Genomic DNA, 18,547 nt, shown 5'->3' with positions numbered 1-18,547 from the left:
GTGCCCTTGGTCAATTCAATGGCATACGGCTGTATAATTCAGCTAACGTAGCAATTTTCCAAGCACACAGAGTAATAAACAGCTATCGCTTCTTCACTCGCAAATTGTGCCCTGTGTATGGCGCAAGATTTCATATCGCTCGATATGTCACGGTTGACGGTTTGATTCAAAGTATTTCCATGCATGCGCACGAATTATGTACCTCAGACTGTGACAACAGCGCGTGAAATGCAGTCTCCACTCCGTGACATGCATTTACTCCCGTACATTTACTCCCGAAAGGGACTATTTTTTTGTGGCAATGCATTTAGTCCCCAAAGGGAGTAAAAGTACTCCTTGTTTTCTTACAGTGTAGTTTGACTACTAGTGGAACCACATCATAGGCCCAATAGTTAAAACTACTTTATAACTACTGGGACGTACGTTAACTACATTTTTTAACTGCCTTGGCGTTTTGTGCGCGATGTCCATCATACCGACCCCCAGCATACAGTACACCGACGTTTGAAACAGGACGGTGTGATACGTGAAGCAGAACTGCTGGTTAGTATTCCGAGCTCATAATTTATCCGCCTGTTGTTGTCGTTGTTGTTTTCGTGTGTGGGGGTGGGGGGTGGGGGGGGATTATCCAGATATGTTTATTGCCTCATATGATTAGACTGCAAGTTTCTGTTTATTGGGTTTACACCTTGAGGCGTAAATTGGGAATTTGTACAACGTGCAAACAATCAGCAATCGCAACTCTTTCCAGCGACGTAGGTTCCACGACCACGTAGACCTTTCTTCAGAGCTCTAAAAAAAGAAAACGTGCACGCCTTCAATGCGCTGAGTGCGCACCATAAGGCAGCGCACCAACACCGACAAAAAACGAAAGTCGGGTTATCTATCGGAAATTTGAATGTATTCATTTACTTCAATATACCTCCAACGGTCCCTTGAGGGGTGGGGGGGGGGGGGGGGGGGGGGGAATATGCTCAATGCAACGAAAGAAAAAAAGAGAAGGGAAAGATTAGCCATGATGTAGGCTTGCTGTTCCCAAAGCTAACAAGCTAACAAAAGGTGATAAAAGCAGCAGAGACACAGAAAATTATGGAAAAATAGAGAAAGAAATACAGCCCCTTCACTAATCGTCCCCTGAGGGACATTATAAGTATAGTCAAGTTATTACTACTATATAGCCCAGGTATGTATAAATATAGTTCCATATTCTATATATGTTCTATATTTTATATAGATATATAGAATCTAGTTAAATATAAGACAGTTCTGGACGATATCGTTCTGATTCCTTTCGCCGGCTTTGCTATCTGCGAGTAGAAATTCAGTGACACTGCGGGATGAGGTAGCGTCTGGCACATCAGCATCACTTACGCGCTCACAGCCCTGTCAGATGAAGTTCAGCACGGAATTATTCTTGTTCTTGTCGAGTGTCGTCACCTAGCTTGAATTCTGGCAGCTTTGGCGAGACTATGCAAACAGATATGATCATAGATGACGCAACGAAATTTTGCTTATCTCTGTGCGTCATTCGAAAACCAAGTATGTGTTCTGCCCAATATAGTCGGTATAACATGTATGCAGCTCATGCTGTAAGAATCCCGCTGCTGGTCCCTTCTGTTCAACTGCCATTACTGGACACAAGTTTACAACTGGACGTAGTGATGCTTGTGTTGTGTGCTTCGTTCTATGTTCAATTGCCTCATCCACTACTACGATACATTCTGTAAATACAACGCGTACACTTGTGTCAGCGATGGTTGACTCCTGCGTAACGTGCATACATGTTACACAGAATTTTTTTTTTTTTTTGTATATACACAAGCAAAAAAACTCGGTAATGCATTATTCTTTCTTCTGGAGTTCTTCTGGAGCTACGGCAGAAAGGACACAGATTGAGAGGAAGGCGCACACTATGCCCCTCTACCAATAAAGTTGATTTACGCAGGAATGTTCCTAAAAAGGGGATGGAGGTAAAAGGGATGGAAGGGCGGAAGTAAGGGCGTTAGACATCTGCTGCTAACATAATCTCTGCGACACTTTCGCGTACGCGATCTCAAGCCACATCGCATGACATTTTCATATTGGGTAAATTAATTCCGTAACTATTGGGATTAGGACCTCGCTTTTTAAAAATACGAGCAGAAGCAAACCTGAGCTTTCGTTTACACTACGTTGCATATTTTGAATAGGTGGATAATTCGAAACAATTAATAACACTGCGTTGTACTCGAGGCCCGTCATGTTACCCAAAGGTGTCACCAGAGCGCCCTACGTAAACATCTTTGAACATCCTCTCCTCTGGCAGTTTATCGTGGCCCAATCGTGACGCGCTCGCTTTTGTTCCGATAAAGAGAGTCACGCACCTCTTATCAGTACAAGTGCCTGGCATTCAACTACTACCGTGCCACTTTTGGCATTCGACTGCTAGACTTCCCTGGACGATAGAGAAAGACGCATACACTGTATATCACGTTCGCTTTCCTTGCCGCCAGGAGATTCGACGAATACTTCGTTTTGGACAGTGAGATGCCTTCCGAAAGCGACCTTCTGGGACACTTTGAAGCCCTAGCGTGGCGTCCTTTGCAATTTGTGGCTCTCCCACCGGCGATATCGTGTGACTTGTGCGCCGTCATCCCCGAGAAGATCTTCAGGCTCGAATGTTTCCATTTCCTTTGTGAGGGATGTTACCAGAGCGTTCTTCAAAGCGACCGACGGTGTCCGCTCGACAAGCAAGGCTTTCTCGGAACTGAAGTGCAAACTTCACTGATCCTAACGACCCATCTGCAGAAACTGGAGGTGCGTTGTTGCAACTTTAACCGTGGCTGTACCTTCGTTGGATCGCTGGAACGAATGAAATCCCACTACTTGAATGACTGTGGGTTTCATTCATTAACATGTAGGAAGTGCTGTGCCACGGTGCTCAGTAAAGATATAATCAGCCATTACATGGAAGAAGAATGCAGGGCACAAAATGGACCGAGGGAAGATGTTGATATTGACAGCAGCGTCGTCGGGATTGGAAGAGAGATCAACGCCTCACTATCAGATATAGCGGATAAGCTACGTGCTGTGGAAGATCAATTAAATAGCCATGCTGTGGGGATCGACACTACGAAAGAGTGCGTCGATAATTATGCGCAAGTACTCCGCACGATTCAAGAGGAACATAGGCTCTCCACAGAAGGTGTGTCGAACTTGGCCTCTACCCTGCATACAGTTACGGAAGCGCTATCTTCTATTGAAGAGCATTTCAGCAACGAAGTTGGACGTGGCGCCGATGTTCAGAATATCGTCACTTCAAACCGGGAGAGGCTGACCGCTCTGATCGAATTGCAGAAAGAAGTAGCTCAGAACGTAGTGACATTTTGTGGAGGGTGGAAACAATCCTCCGAAAAATTTGAAGAGATGTCGAAACGTATGCCAGATCATTTCTCCTCAACCGACAACATACTCAGTACCACGAAAGATATCCTCCAAACTCTACGGGATGCAAATGGATACGGACACAACGTTGCCTTTTTTCACGTCCAAGACGTCGACGAGCTTAAGAAGAAAGCAAATGAGAAGGGGTTTGCGACAAGCTACTCTGATGTTTTTGCGTTGTGTGGCTTCTCCGTAAAGTTATGTGTGGAATTCAGACAATATGATGACGTCATGTGCATAAGCGCTGGTATGTGCATTTGTCGTGGCACCAAAAGCCCTGGTTGTAAATCTTCCTTCACATGTTGGTATACGCTCACCTTGATGCATCCAACTAACGACAAAATGAATATTTGTGAATGCGCTAATGTACCAAATGTGCTTGAAAGGTTCCTTGAACGTTTCAATAGGCCTGTCCAAAGTTCAGATATGGGCGTCCGCACCTCTCGGTTTTGTAAATTGGAAGATGCTCTGAATGCAGGTTTTGTTCACAAGAACTCAATTACTTTTGGCCTCACCGTTACGACTGCAGTCAAACCTCGCTTTACGAACACCCTTCGTTTCTCAGAAAATCGTTCGTAAATCGAGGTATTCGTAAATCGAGGTCCGAGGTGTGCAGTGCACAAATACCTCACAAAAACACGGGAAATTGATTTGAATAAGTTTTATTTTTGAAAATACTGCGTAATTTTGCTTTGCACCATACTTTCTGCAAGGTCTATCCCGTTTAGAAGAGATGACAGAAGTCTGACACTTGACTCATCCACCCGGTCCTCAAAGTACCGTATCGCGCGCGGATGAGACCGTTTCCAACGGCAAATATCACGCTTGTCACCGGCTGTCAGGACTGAACGCCTTCTCTTGGAACGGCAAGAGGTTTCCATCTCGGAGACCTGGTCCAAACTCACAACCGTTCGGCTGTAAACGTCCGAATTATTCTTTCAGGAAATGGTGAATCATGTTTGTGGAACGTAGCGACGTTGGAACATTGTATGTTTGACCTTGGGCAGCATGTACTGAGGAACTTTCATTATCCTCCGGTCCATTGCCCTGTCCTCTGTACGTTCATAACTCCTGTTCGTATATCGAGGTCAGAATGGCTTGGCTACTTTGGGTCCGTTCCCTAATAATCCGTTCATAGTTCGGATATCGACGGTTGGTAAAACGAGGTCAAAATACACAGAAAAAGTTTGGTTCCCTGTGGAGCCGTTCGTAAGTTGAGGGAATTCGTATATCGAGGGTTCATAAAACGACGTCCGACTGTATATGACTCGGGCTATGAGCCCAAAAGCACCAGCTTGCTTGTCTGGTAACCACCATGATGTATAGGATCACTGCACGAATTTAAGAACCTGATGCGTGTATTCTAAATACAGGGTGTCTACTCAAACTGTGTGTGTGTGTTTTTTTTAATCATGGCAATGGTCTCTTTTTCTCTCATTTTCCAATCACTTATAGGCGATATATTAATTCTTCGTTATGCGCGCCGCCTTATGGTGCACTAGCTACCACCTGCAGCATTCCTCAAACTAATTTTCAATAATGAACTTTTTGTTTATGAAAGTTGGAAGTTGTGGAAAGTTGGAAGTCGGCAATATATTAACCCTTGCTGCTCCGACGCTGTTTTCGGAAAAGGGATTGAAAAAGTGACAGATTTGGAGGCCAAATCTTGACAACCGACCTTTTAGTGTCGAGCATGACGAATATGCAAGATGGAGCACCTTATTTTCATGAACCTTATGCCTGGTCATATCACACCCGTGTGTTCATGAGCACATACTGGCTCACATTTTGATTCAATGTCGAGGGTTGCACACTAACATGTTCAGCACATTAAAATGTTTACAAAATATCAAAAATACCTAGATGTGCATTACAAATGGGCAAGATGGAACAGCCATTTGCAACTTGTTGACATGGCGTCTGCCTTAGTGTTGCTCATGTTACACCGGTGTTGTTCATGAGCCCATAGTGGCTCACATTTCGATTCGATAGCAGGGGTTGCACACTATAGACGTGCATAAGAAATTTGTAAGATGGAACAGAGGTTTGCAACTTGTTGACATGTTGTCGCTCATGTCACACTGGTGTGTCCATGAACCCATGCAGGGTCAGATTTTGATTCGCTGTCACCAGTTGCAAGCTAACGTGTCCAGCACGTTGACTACAAGGGTTGCAGAAGTTGAGCGTTTGTCTATATAGTCAACTTTTATTGTCGTAATGTATGTCCACAGCACAGACCACTTGTGTTAAAATGGGGTAGCAGATATCGGGAATGATGTTCAATCAGCAAGATCACAGCAACCTGTCGTCCTGGCCTGTCAACAAGGTCGTCTTGTCTTTTGCTGCTTGAACATCATTATAACCACAACACTGATTTGTGGATAGAACTTCCATATTTATATTATGCAACACTTTTTTCACATCAGTAATGTACAGGGAAAAATTAAACAGAGCTGCGAAGTATATTTGTGACCCATTAATAGGTGTTGTTTCTGGCACAGGACGGAGTGAAACTCTCCTCAGTTAGTGTTAACTTCGGAAAGGGTACAAAACAATATCATTGCGCATAGTTTGGCGATGCACTGCTCCGGTAGGGATAGTACATTGGAGAGGCTATATGCAAAGCATATTGATGTAGCCTCCTAGATCAATCACTTCCTCTTCGCAATACTACCGCGGTACGCGGGACTGCCGTTTCGTGCGCTGCCGACCATTTCTGTACACATCACTTTTGGTGTCTTATCAACAAAGTAATACCTACTTTCCAACACTGCGTATCCATTTCTTTGGACATCGTTGCCTCATAGCAGTTGACCGCGTGACGACCGACAGCTTTTAGTTTGAGCTGCGTCCGGCGCCGTCCCATATCGTGCTCGCAGAACGTCTCTTACCTCATATCCATCGTGAACGAAACATGCGGAGTGCACACGTGTGACAATCAGACCTCTTGTTGAAGATGCTTCGAGCATGCGACTCCCAAGAGCGGCTTTTCTATACCCACTTTCGTCACCTTGCCGTCGACAAGACAGTTATTCCACCAGGGTTAGTCCAGGGTGTCGAACCGAAACGTTTTTCGTTCCGGTTCTATCATAAACGGTCCGGTACCGGTTCTGCTCCGGAGCAAAAAAATAACGGTTCATACCGGTTTCAATCGGTTCCGCTTCTGGTGGGCATATTCATTCCCAGAAAAAAAAATCAATGTTGCAAAATGTAAACCCGTTTATTCCGCATACATGGTATTTAATATTAATAGGCAGCTGAGAAATTGGTAGCTCCTGGTTCCGGTAGGTGACTGTCTGTTCAAATAGGCTTTCCCCTTTCTTGAAGCGCATGATACAGACGGACTTGTTTGTCGTGATGTCATACGTAAAGTACTTTCTTGCTGGATTGGTGCGATCGCGTCCCATCCGAATGCCTGTTGCTGCTGCCAGCAAGCTAGCCAGCAAGCACCTCCGCACGAGTACGACGCAAATCGAGCACTCACAAACGCGCTCGACGACTCCGTTTTTTTGTTTTTTTTTTTTTCTTCGTGTCCTGTCCACAAAAGAGGCAGCACTTCGTACGCGCTTGCCCTCTCGGATACATAAACGTATTCAACTTCGCTGCTCTCAAACAAGGGACTCGTTGCGCGACATTACCGATAGAGAAGCCGTTACGCAGCCTGCTTGGGTCGCTGTTTATTTGAGTGTGTTTCCTCTTAAGGGGAACGTAACCAGAGAGAAGGGCTTGGGCGGATAAAATGAAAACGAACACTACGGCACATTGGTAGAGTCACAACCGGTCACATGTACCTGTAAGTCTATGTGCGCGAACGATAAAATGTTACACAGGGAGCCTAAGGGTCATACCGACATACATTCCACCGTAACCGTAACCCTCGTATTTTTTTTAAACCCTCGTGCAGTATCCATGACATGACTTCAGAACACGCGACGTCAGTTTCATTCGCCTACTTGTAGTCCAAACCGGCGAAGTTTTTTCTTGGACCGAAAACCGTTAAATAAATTTTTCGGTTTCCCTCCTGAGCGAAAAAAATGCATACGGTTTCGATTCCGTCCCGGTTCGCACCAAAATAGCGGTTTTTTGCGGTTATCGGTTCTGGTTTTCGGTTCGCTCCGACACCCTGGGTTACGTTTCCACCACTTCCATACGGAATATTCTTTTCGCGGGTAGGACAAACTAGAAATGCTAGTAATACCGAACGGTACGAGACAAGTTTGTAAATAAGCGTGAATTGACTTTATTAGGTCGAGTCATCCACGTAAACTCCCGCTTGTTCTCAAAATGAAGATGCGACACTTTGATTGACAACAAAGATTGACACTTTTGTTAGGGCACATTTTACAATATGTATCTTATGCGTCAATATACAATATGCGTCTTTCGTTTGACCACATACACCAAATGTATTGTCGTCGCCCCTTGGAAGTGGCGGGTAAAGGGCTCGCTGTTGTCACATAGGTCACGACTAATGCCCTGGGCCGACTTCTAAGGGAACTGTGCCGAAAGCGTCTGAGAAAAACCCAGGAAAAACCCCAGACAGCACAGCCGGCACCGGGATTCGAACCCGGGTACCTCCCAGTCTCAACGTGACATGGCCAGCACGCTAATCACTGAGCCACGGGAGCTGATACCCTTTGGAAGTCGTCTGCAATCACCGCTGCAAAAGTGCACGATAGCAGACTATTTCTCCATCCAATCACGGGTCTGCCACCGTATCGTCGTAGCGGGTATTCGCGATTCCAGCGAAGCCGTAGCCACCTGCCGGCGATTTCGAAAAGCTGCGAGTGGCGGTCCGAGCGCGCGTCCGGACAGGGAAGCGGTACATGTTTCTCTTGCATATGGACAGAAAGCCGGAAAGAAAGAATGTATCGAAATCGAAAAGATGAAGGTTGCATTACTAGTTTCTTCTCAGACTGTTGGAAATACCGCACGCTTTCTTTTAATAGTCTTCTAATCAAGAAGAACGGAACGGAAGTCCCATTTGTCGACCCATCGCACGAGTTTCCTGATTAGCTCTCTCACCACAAATTTATCTTAATATTAATCTTAGTAATACGGAACGAGCAACCGGAATTTCTTTGTCACGTTGACATGTATGCATTTTCAGACCTCAGGTAAAGTAAACAATATCACCGTACTAATGCGGCATAGTCGAGCATCCACTATGGATGGTCTCTGGGAGAGACAGCTTCTGTCTGGTGTCCCACACGTATCAACGAATGACCCGCAAAGATAAAAATACCGCACCAAGTTGTGTGTGAATACCAAGAGCAGTGCAAAAAACGAATACTTCAATTTTCCCAAGCATCTCTTGCAGCACTGAGATGTTCGCCGCAGAGCATATAACATATATGTTAAATAATTACACGTGCATGGTGTTAAGGCAGGGGGGTCAGGTATAGGCATGACTGCCAAGGGTTTTCAAAATGTCAACGTATAACGTTGACATACAGACGCAGAGTTCTGAGAACGTCGGGGTGAAAGCTAACATCACATGAGCACGCTTTGTCACCACCACACCAAACAAATAAGTGTTCTCTTGAGCTGTTGCAAATGCCCGTGTAAACGTTAACTTGTGCATTACAATTTTTAATGATTACGTGTGTCTCAAAGGTACAAAAAGAGGTACCTAATTCGTAGAAACACTACGCTTCCATTCGGAACTGTTGCTGCCTTGCAACGCTCACATGTAAATACTACGGGACTATCGAAGGAGAAATTCAAACATGTATTGCCTTGCAGAATACTAATCCACATTCCAAAACACGTGCTATGTCAGTCTTCTCAGCAACTAATCCCTGCTTTTCCTTCTTAGATTCTAAAATGTCTCATCTGTTCGCTCGACTCCTGACGTATGTAAACAAACTCCGACGACGGAAACTGTTTGCCTATATTTCATAGTTGAGCTGCACAGTATGAGATGACTTGCAGACAAACTTGATTCCGTCTTCATGAAACATGTCAATTTGTGGGTATTAAACCTGAAACAGATGAATATAATTCGGCCGACACCGCATTCCCTACGCTGGCTTTGCTCGGAGACCTCCTTTCGTCCGCCATCTTGGAAGTTCGGAGCGCCACCTGTAGTTCATTGGAATCGCGAATCGCTGTTGCCAACACAAATCGAGATATGCTGGAGCTGTTTTTATCAACTTAATTCGTTTATTTGATAACCGTGACTATTCTGAACGAGCGAATTCACAGTATTACGTTTTCAGCAATGAGGAATCGAATGGTACGTCTTGTAGACGCGCCAAGGTGTACGAGACTTAAGTGCATTCCCACCCCAACAGGAATTAAGCCACGCGTTATTACTGTCGCGGGTCACTTTTGTTCCTCGTCCACTTTACCGCTGTTTCTATTTTAAAACAATGGGAATTCTGAGCGTTGGCTACGTGTCTCGGAGGGCTTCAATCGTATGCCAATAAAACTGCAATTCAACATACAGCCATATATGTCTCCATTACTAATCGAACTCGCCCTAACCACCAACGACATAGGGCACTGCCGAGCTTGCTTGTGACAGAGAGGTATCATGGAGTGCGGGTAGTGCAGGTACACCAGCATTCTACCAGCTACCCGCAGCAATCGCGAATTCCTACGCGCAAATCTTGACGATGTGCGGGTATACCCGCGCTCAGCTCTACTAATCTACAGTCTCTTCGGAAGTCGAACACTTGTCGTCGCGGCTAACTGATTTTGATTGCCGGTCCCGTCGAGATTACCTAATATTTTACGGTTTCAACGATGCAGAATCTGAACGTTGGTGAAGCATGGACAAGAATGTCATTGAGGCTTGTCAAAATCACTTGGGCAGTTGCTTGTCCCCTTCCGAAGTTGAGCGTGCCCGTCGTTTAGGGCAGTTGTTTCTTGGGAAGAAGAGATCCATTAGTCAAAAATAAAACATTCAAGACTAAAGAAAGCGTTCTAACGCAGTCATCCGGATGGAAAAGATCTCCTATATCACTGTCTCAAAGACTACCCTGCTCCTATTAGTCAGGCAAGGCGAAAATTACAGGAGTATGCCCTTTCTTTCACACTCCCGTTCTAATGGACGTTCGATAAGTCGTTCATCAAGAACAAAGTGCTACATGTTTGATGAAAATATTGCTACTGTTACGGAGATCAAGAAATGGGGAAAAGCATCCACACATTTCAGCAACAGTAAGCCTAAATCCCTGTCACTGTTTTTCTCAAACATACGCATAGCCTCATACCTATAAGCGGGCTGATCTCTGTGTTATTGACGCTTGTTCTTGCTATACGTGCTGGCCTTAACCGAGACCTGGCTGTCACCTGATATAATTGACGTAAAGGTACTGGCACAGTTTTCAAACTACTCACACTACATCTCTGCGATAGACCACAACGTAGAAGTATCGGAGTATTGCTAGGTATAAAATGTTCATTGTCGCATTGTCGTCGCAAAGGGTCCATGTGCCAACAGCTGGACAGTTACGTTGCAAATACTGCTTGGGGGAGGGGGGGGGTGGATACAGTAGGCCTACTTATTGCTTCCTCTTCCTCCTTTGCTATATGTGGGCATATAAAGATAGAATTCTTCTGCTACTACGACTCGCCGCTCTGCGAATTCAAGAACTCGTAAATGACTGCAACGAATTCGGAATATGTAGGAAAAAAGAAAAAACAAGTGCAACATGGTTTCCAGAAAATTACTCATGCTCTTGAGAAAGGTATGGGACAGTTTTTATTTTAAAGATTTCCCATTTAGTACGCGAGATACGTTCAATCACTACCCGCAGACGATGGTCGCCGTCTCCATGGCTACGACCGCTGAAAGCTCGTTTGTGATTGGATACCGCAGTTGAAAACACGACCCTCATTGGCTGAATCTTAGTTGTTATGTCACGCCGACGAGTAAGGAGGCTCTCTCTCTCTCTCTCACTATGTGGTGTCAGCTCTCAACACCTACGTATTTGCTCGCAGTAGTTTTCCACGCGATATCCTTAGTTGTACGATTCAGTTGAACACACCAAATCAAAAGTGGATGAATTGTCACTTCGTGTTCCTACAGGAACCTGGAGAAACTAAAAATAACATATAAACTGCAGTGGACGAATCACTTTGAGAGCTGTCTTGGAAAGTTCCACCGATGCACCAAAGAAAATGATGCAAAGCTTGATGAAGTCTTATTTTCCATTCAATCAATCTCATTTCTCATGAACCCCACACTTCGGGTAATTTGTGCACTCGAAGGAAAAAAAGTGTCAATAGTGGTAACTTCTATAGTTACCACCTAGGTCAACATAGCGTCTGATAAAGGGTGGTAAAAACAATTATCACATATCCAAATTGCTACACGAAGGTGTACGCCACCCAGTGTTGGGCAGTACTTGAAGTACCAAGTACTCAAGTAGTACTTTAAGTACATTTCTGTGTACTTGTGCTTTACTTTAAGTACATTTCAAATCGTGTAAGTTGTACTGTACTTAAAGTACTTTTTTTCTGAGTACTTTCCCATCAAGTACTCAAGTAGCCAAACTTGGACTCCAGACAAAAAATCATAAGTGAGTATCAAAAATGCACCCTGCTAAAAGTGCTAAAATGACAAGACGACGACGAAAAAACACAGATAGGGCTATAAATCTCTGAGTTTTCGTCATCTTGCCGTCATTTTAGCGCTTCTGGTGGAATGCAGTACAAGATTCCCAGTATGACATTTTACCAAAAGGATTTTTGTGCGTTTAAAGAGCATATTTGTTGAAGCAAATCTATTGTTGAGAGGCTTGAAATGTTGAAAAAGTATCAACGCTTCTACGGTTATGTAAAACGAATGGAATGCAAAGACACGCACACATTATGATACTGCAACCGGCAGCACAATGACTTGATCAATTGTCATTTCAGTTCTGCCAATGCAAGGTTCTATGCTTTTTTCTATTGTTTCCTTCATTGGCAGTTAATAACCAACTTATATCACAACGTGTGATTGCATTACACGATGAACACTCGGAAAGACACACATGCTTACATTCTTACATTTTACGTTTTTTTAATTGGTCACATGGATTACATTGCTGCATATCACAGTCGAATAAAAATGAAAGCTTACATCGTGTTTCATCCTTTTTTAATTTTCTTGGTATTCTTTTTTAAACATGTATTCCAAAAAGCAGCAAGGAATGCCAAGAAATGTATAATCTCTGTTGGCTTGTACTTTTCCACCCTGACATTATCTAGCCTCTTATACCCGAAGATTAGTACAGGAACACCACACTAGGTGGGTGACCCTGGATCAGTCAGGGCATAATACTATTTTGCATAATCGCACCACAGCTGACTGATTACCTCCCTACATGTAACTGCAAATTATAACATCCGATTATACAGGGGCTAGTACTTAACCTAGGACTTTATGGTTTCAGAGCATTTGTCAAGAATGCGCGTTGAAGTTTTGCCAAAAGAAGGAAGACAAAGATACTAAACAGGGAAATGTAAAGTGATAAATTAAATTGACGAAGCACTTGATGAGTACTTGAAGTATTTTGCTTAGTACTTTGCACTTTACTTGAAGTACATTTGGAATTGGGTACTTTGTACTGTACTTGAAGTACTAATGACACCAGGTACTTGGTACTTTACTTGAAGTAGAATTTTGAGGTACTTTGCCCATCTCTGAGTTGCCACCCCTCGCTCACGGAATGGGAAGCGATAACCCTATCTTTCGAGGCAATGGTTGGCGGACAACGTGCTATGCGGTGAAGTTCTGTTTTGGGGGTGAAATAGCAGGCAGAACTTTGCAGCCTTTTTTGGCACAACATATGCAACAACTATTACTTCCTAAAAGGTGTAACTGCTCCACCCTTTTTTCTAAGAGCGTGAAGGAGGACATAACGTGCTCACACACCGTGACATCACTGCCGTGCAGCAAGTTGCGAAATAATTACTCGTTTTCCTCCTGTCAGGATGACTCTTGCTGCGAAGAAACAACAGAGTACATAATATACTTGTGTATAGACGAGCTTTGACATGTCGGACGGGGCGCACTCTTGGAAGATATTTGTCACGCCATTTCAGAGTGAAGCCTTATGCCAATGCAGAGAGAATTGTCATGAATGAAGCCATCTGCCTTTAGAGTGGATACGGATGGCGACGGATCAAGATGAACGGCATCGTTTTCAGCATCGGTTGGCCTGCAATATGCGCCATTATTACAACAATTTAAGTCGTACTTTGGGTGAACTGTACGGCACACGATGTCCTTCGACGAGTCCTTTGGATGCACGAACCTACAGGTGAAGGGGATTGTAAAAGGCCACTTGAGAAGGGCATCGCTCCGAGACATGCACAGTGCGAATCTCAGCGAAAGAGTCCTGGATATAGTAAAGTGTGCGTGCAACCTCACAGAGTATCCGCAAAGCACAAACACGTCAGAAGAACGTTCCATGCCAAAAGTGACCTTTTCTCGTGGCAAGCTCAATAGTCTATCAAAAAAGTATTTAATATGAAAGAAAGCTTCCATCTTCTGCGGTACCGCGGAGGAATACAACGCGTACACACGTTCCGCTACGATCCCAATCTCTGTGGAAGTTCCGAGTATCGCCTTCACGAGTGGCATTTTTTCTCTAGCTTCTTCGTCGGCATTCATAAATTTTGTCAATTCCGCGGAGCACTGCAACAGAGGATTCAGTTCCCCTTTGATTCCTTTCACATCATTTAATGTAGCACTTATTTGTTGGAGCGTGTCCATCAAGTTTCCCACTCGCTCACTCACTTGCTCGACGTTTTTATTCACTGCACTTGTAGCGACGTTGTCACGGCTTATTGATGACATCTGCAGTTCAACCACTGAGAGTAATTCAGCAATGCCTCTTAGTGACCCCTTAATCTCCGCTTGGTCCTGCACTTGCTGCGTCACCTTGTTCTCTGTGTTGCCAACATCAGCAGCAACACGCTCCTGGTTCTCGAGAACCCTGTTCAGGAGTTGTTCGTTCCTCAACGCCATTTCCTTTAAACTGTCGATTTCCTCGGCGTACCCATGCAGCTGATGTTCAACGGTTGATACCTTCTTCAGTACACTTTCCACGGAGACATGGTCGAACGAACATCCGCTGATTGGAACGTGGACCCCAGTAGAGGAAACGGAGGACATGTCTTCTTGATGACACGATGTTCTGTAATGACTGACAATGTCCCGACGAAGTACACTGGCCTTGCACCTGGTACATATGACAGCATAGTAGGCACATTCGTCAAAGAAGTGAGACTCCACCTCCTGTGTCGTTCCTACGACATTGCACCCGTTTTTTGCGTTGAAGCACCGAACATTTGTTCTCTCCAGATGTTTCGCTTTGAATGTCAACTTTGAAACATCGTCCTCCTCAAAGTCAATTTCGTCCAGAGGACAGCGTCGATCGCTACCGAGAAGATTCCCGTAGCACAGCTCGCAGAGAGCGTGGGAGCATCCCAAAAGAAAAGTCACCGTGGGAACGACGCTGCACAGACAGCAGTATCTCGCGAAAGGGAGATCCACACATTCAATGGGCCTGAAATCCAGTTCTTTGGAGAAGCCCACGAGGTACTTTTCGGACGACATCCTTCAGAGCCAGCGAAACAACGCCCTTACGTTTGCTTCGCAGTCGACAGATAACGACAACAGTCAGGCGGAATTTCCCCGCTCAAAGTACGATGGCGGTGGGGCTCACTTTTTGCACTCCGTTAGCAGTGGAGTGCAGCTGTAGCTTCCACAGTTTCGCCACGAAAACCACCGCCCCCCTTAACCACGTGATCATCCGTAACGAATCCCGACAAAATAGCCGGAAAACGGCGCCAAAAAGCGCGCGCTGGCTGATCGAACTGCGCATGTGCGCTGCGTGCCCTCTCCACACCCTCTCACTCATCTTCTCTCTCTCTCCCCCCCCTGTTCCGAGCGCTTCGCCAGGCCATCTGTTAATGTTATCGGGAAGCAGAAAATGAAAATCCAGAAGACGAAGGAATTCACATGTACAAATTTATTGACACGGTAAACATATACACAAGAAGCAACATTTGAATGCAAGTAAATCTACACGATTATTACAGAATACTGCAGAATAAATAGTGCCCAGCAACAGAAAGCGTGACTATCATATTATACAATCCTTAAGGGAACCTATTCGGTTTGGAGAAAGTAGATATTGTTATACATATATATAGCACGTGATGAGTCGCAGAAGCCATCCGCTTCATCCCAGCACAACTGTCGAATTTTCTGGTGACGGGGGCCACATGCTGGTGGATCGCAGGGCCACGAACAGCTGTCGGTGTCTGAATGAAAAAAAAGGGGGGAACCTGTTAATAATATGGTAAACCCGAGCACGGGCAACGTTAATTGGCTGAATACGCTCTGTAAGACATGCCAGCGTTACGCGCCTAATGTCGACTAATGCCAAAATTGGAGGAGCACTGCGTACGCGATGCAAGCTGTTTTCCTTTTCATGCACACCAGTGTATTAAACATCAGACACATTCAAATAGCGGAACAAAACGCAACAAGTAACGCCACGCACAATCATCAACCAGATCATGACTGATAAGTGATAACCGGCAGAAAGTGATGTAATACGGGGCAAGGCGTACCTCCACGCACAGAGTTAAGCGACAGTATTAGACGTCTGATCACTGACATGCATCATACGTTTGTCTGCTTACCTTTCATTCAGGCATTCGTCCATGGCTCGAAGATCTTCGAAATCCACGAAACGAAATCACCGCCTGCTCACATACGTAGACGCGAGCTACACAACGGTCAGACCGGTCGGCGCCTCGGAGAAACGAACGCGGGCGAATCCAGCGGTTAAATGAGCCTCAGCCAATCATGGTCGAGAAAGGTCACGTGGGGGACCGGAGCCAATGGAAAGTAAATAGCCGGAATTTGGCGGGAAATGCCAGCAGCGACACTATATTCGCGGCGGCGAAACCGGCTTACTGTGCCTCCTCTGCCGTTAGCGGAGGCCCACGTGACTCGGCTCTTACCACGTGACCTTGAGCGGGAAGTCAGTGTCGTGCGCCGTCGGCTGTCGCCTATCGCGCGCACCAGCCGAGCTGATCTTGAATCGGGGTTTTCGCCTCCGCTATTCGCAATGTTCGTGTTATGTGGCGCTAGATTCACTGTTTCACGCAAGGTGACGTTTGCCGAAGAGTTGAGAGAGGGTTTGCGACGAAAGCTCCTAGAAGAGCAGGCAAAAATGAAGAACGCGTACGACAAGCGTCATTTTGCTGCGACAAAATGCGAGGTTGGCGAAACCATGAAGCGACAGCCGGAGCACACCGGGAAGCCAACTAAGACACAACGAAAGTATCGAGGACCACTGGTCATCACACAAGTGCTTCCGTCGGGCACGTACAGAGTGATGAAGCTCAGATAAACCAAAGGACGCCGGTTTGCAACAACCGCATTCGTGTCCCAACTGAAAGGATGAACCAGCAGCAACAGCCGGAGTCACACTGAAGACGACGACAGCGACTCTTCAGAGGAAGAGAACGAAGACTGTGACACGGGTGTAGGACAAAATGGCCCCGGACGAAACGTCCCCGGACAAAATTTCCCCCGAAAAGGCCCCGGACAAAGTCTCCCCAGCTGCCGTCACTGAAACCAGCAACCGTGGAGCTGCAAGCACGGCTGCGGAAACTTTGCAGCCAGTACGTCAACAATGAAAAAACCATTGAAGAATTTCTACGAGGTGTTGCCCGGACGATCCGCTTCTAGATCGCAAGCTGAAGTAATCCGAGACGTTCGGTATTGTAAATAACTGTAAATAATATAAATAATTGCTAAGGTCCTACTTTTGAGAGATGCTCCATTTTATGGGTCCCTAGACCAGCATCCCCACTTTGGAGAGATTCGTTTAGCGATGTAAATAATTGTAAATAAATGCTTTGGTTAGTTGAGTTCCATACTCATTTTCGGAATAACTGGTAAGCTCCTACTTTTGACATATGCTTCATTGCTTGAGTCCCCAGACTGGCTTTAGAGGGAGCTTTAACTACATGGGCCCAACCACACGTAGAGCAGTTCGTCGTAAATAAGACGTCAAATTGCCCTGACGGCCTATAGGATGCGCAACCTCCACATGATCAGGGTTGTAAACAATCGTGATTAAAAAATCAAATTATTCAGATTTTTTTTTATTTAAATATGATGAATATTGATTAAATCACTGAGTTGATTTTTGTCCTCTAAGACAGATCTTCACCTCATTGCTTCCGCGTGCCACCTCGTAGTAGCGAAATCACTTTTTGAGCACATACAAAGAAGGGTGTCAGACTTCTAACAGTGCGGCTAACAGTTACTAGCTAATGCAAATGGAGATCTATTTGAAAACTATATATTATGAATTACACCGAATAGTAATAAGAAAAAGAAATAACTGGAAAAGTTCTACGCTCGTAGAATGACCACCCGCCATGTGTAACCAAATTGTTTGCTAGTGTGCCGGAGAGCCACTGAAGGGGTCACGTGACGCTGTTTGCGCTAAAAGTCACTGAAGTATAATATATTTCAGGCTGTGGTTCATTTCCAGGCTCAGTCTCATCTTCCCCAGCGTCTCCAGTTTTATGTTACTATTCGAATTCAAACATCACATAAGGGAGGTGATTTAAATCTTGATTAATATTCATGACTTAAATCGCGATTAAAATCGGTGATTTAAATCTGGCTGATTTAAATCAATCAACCCTGCACATGATAGCATGAAAAACATTTGTCACATTTCAGGTACCAACGGCTGTGCAACCGGACGGCATCTGGGGACATTTTGTCCGGGGACATTTTCGGGGGACGTTCTGTCCGGTGACCATTTTTCTGGGGACATTTCGTCCGGGGACGTTTTGTCCGGGGACATTTTGTCCGGATCCCCTGTGACACGGGAAAAGACGCTGCCCCGTCGAGACCACAGAGAAGCCTCAAATTTCCCGAAAAATACCAAGCATATGCCTTGTATTAACTGTCCGGCACCAGCATAATATGCTGCCTTGCGAGAAGTTTATGTATCTTTCGTTTTGTATGCCTTTCATAATGTACGTCTATGACATGCTAATGTAATGGCCTTTGTTTATGATTGCTTTATACGGAAGTTTCTGTAAGTTGTGTTATTGTGTATCGCTTATGGTAACGCACGCG

General features: G+C 45.1%; 2 protein-coding genes and 1 long non-coding RNA gene across 3 annotated transcripts; 1 reads left to right on the top strand and 2 right to left on the bottom strand.

The window, feature by feature from the left end:
- Window positions 1–2,275: 2,275 nt before the first annotated feature.
- On the top strand, window positions 2,276–5,886 carry LOC135393429 (TNF receptor-associated factor 3-like). Its single transcript, XM_064623867.1, has one exon. It carries the CDS (start codon window positions 2,527–2,529, stop codon window positions 4,000–4,002), a length of 1,476 nt encoding a protein of 491 aa, XP_064479937.1. The 5' UTR covers window positions 2,276–2,526; the 3' UTR covers window positions 4,003–5,886.
- A 6,528-nt stretch (window positions 5,887–12,414) lies between these two features.
- LOC135393428 (uncharacterized) lies at window positions 12,415–15,098 on the bottom strand. Its single transcript, XM_064623866.1, has one exon. It carries the CDS (start codon window positions 14,981–14,983, stop codon window positions 13,451–13,453), a length of 1,533 nt encoding a protein of 510 aa, XP_064479936.1. The 5' UTR covers window positions 14,984–15,098; the 3' UTR covers window positions 12,415–13,450.
- Window positions 15,099–15,381: 283 nt separating this feature from the next.
- LOC135393427 (uncharacterized) lies at window positions 15,382–16,177 on the bottom strand. Its single transcript, XR_010422624.1, has 2 exons — window positions 16,078–16,177; window positions 15,382–15,693 (listed from the first exon to the last, which is right to left on the bottom strand). It is a non-coding gene; the product is annotated as an uncharacterized LOC135393427 (long non-coding RNA).
- Window positions 16,178–18,547: the final 2,370 nt, after the last annotated feature.

The sequence above is a fragment of the Ornithodoros turicata genome, chromosome 4 (assembly GCF_037126465.1).
Source record: "Ornithodoros turicata isolate Travis chromosome 4, ASM3712646v1, whole genome shotgun sequence".
Classification (NCBI taxonomy): domain Eukaryota; kingdom Metazoa; phylum Arthropoda; class Arachnida; order Ixodida; family Argasidae; genus Ornithodoros; species Ornithodoros turicata.
The sequence above is the reverse complement of the archived record's forward strand: the minus strand, read 5'-3'. Positions and strand labels throughout refer to the sequence as shown.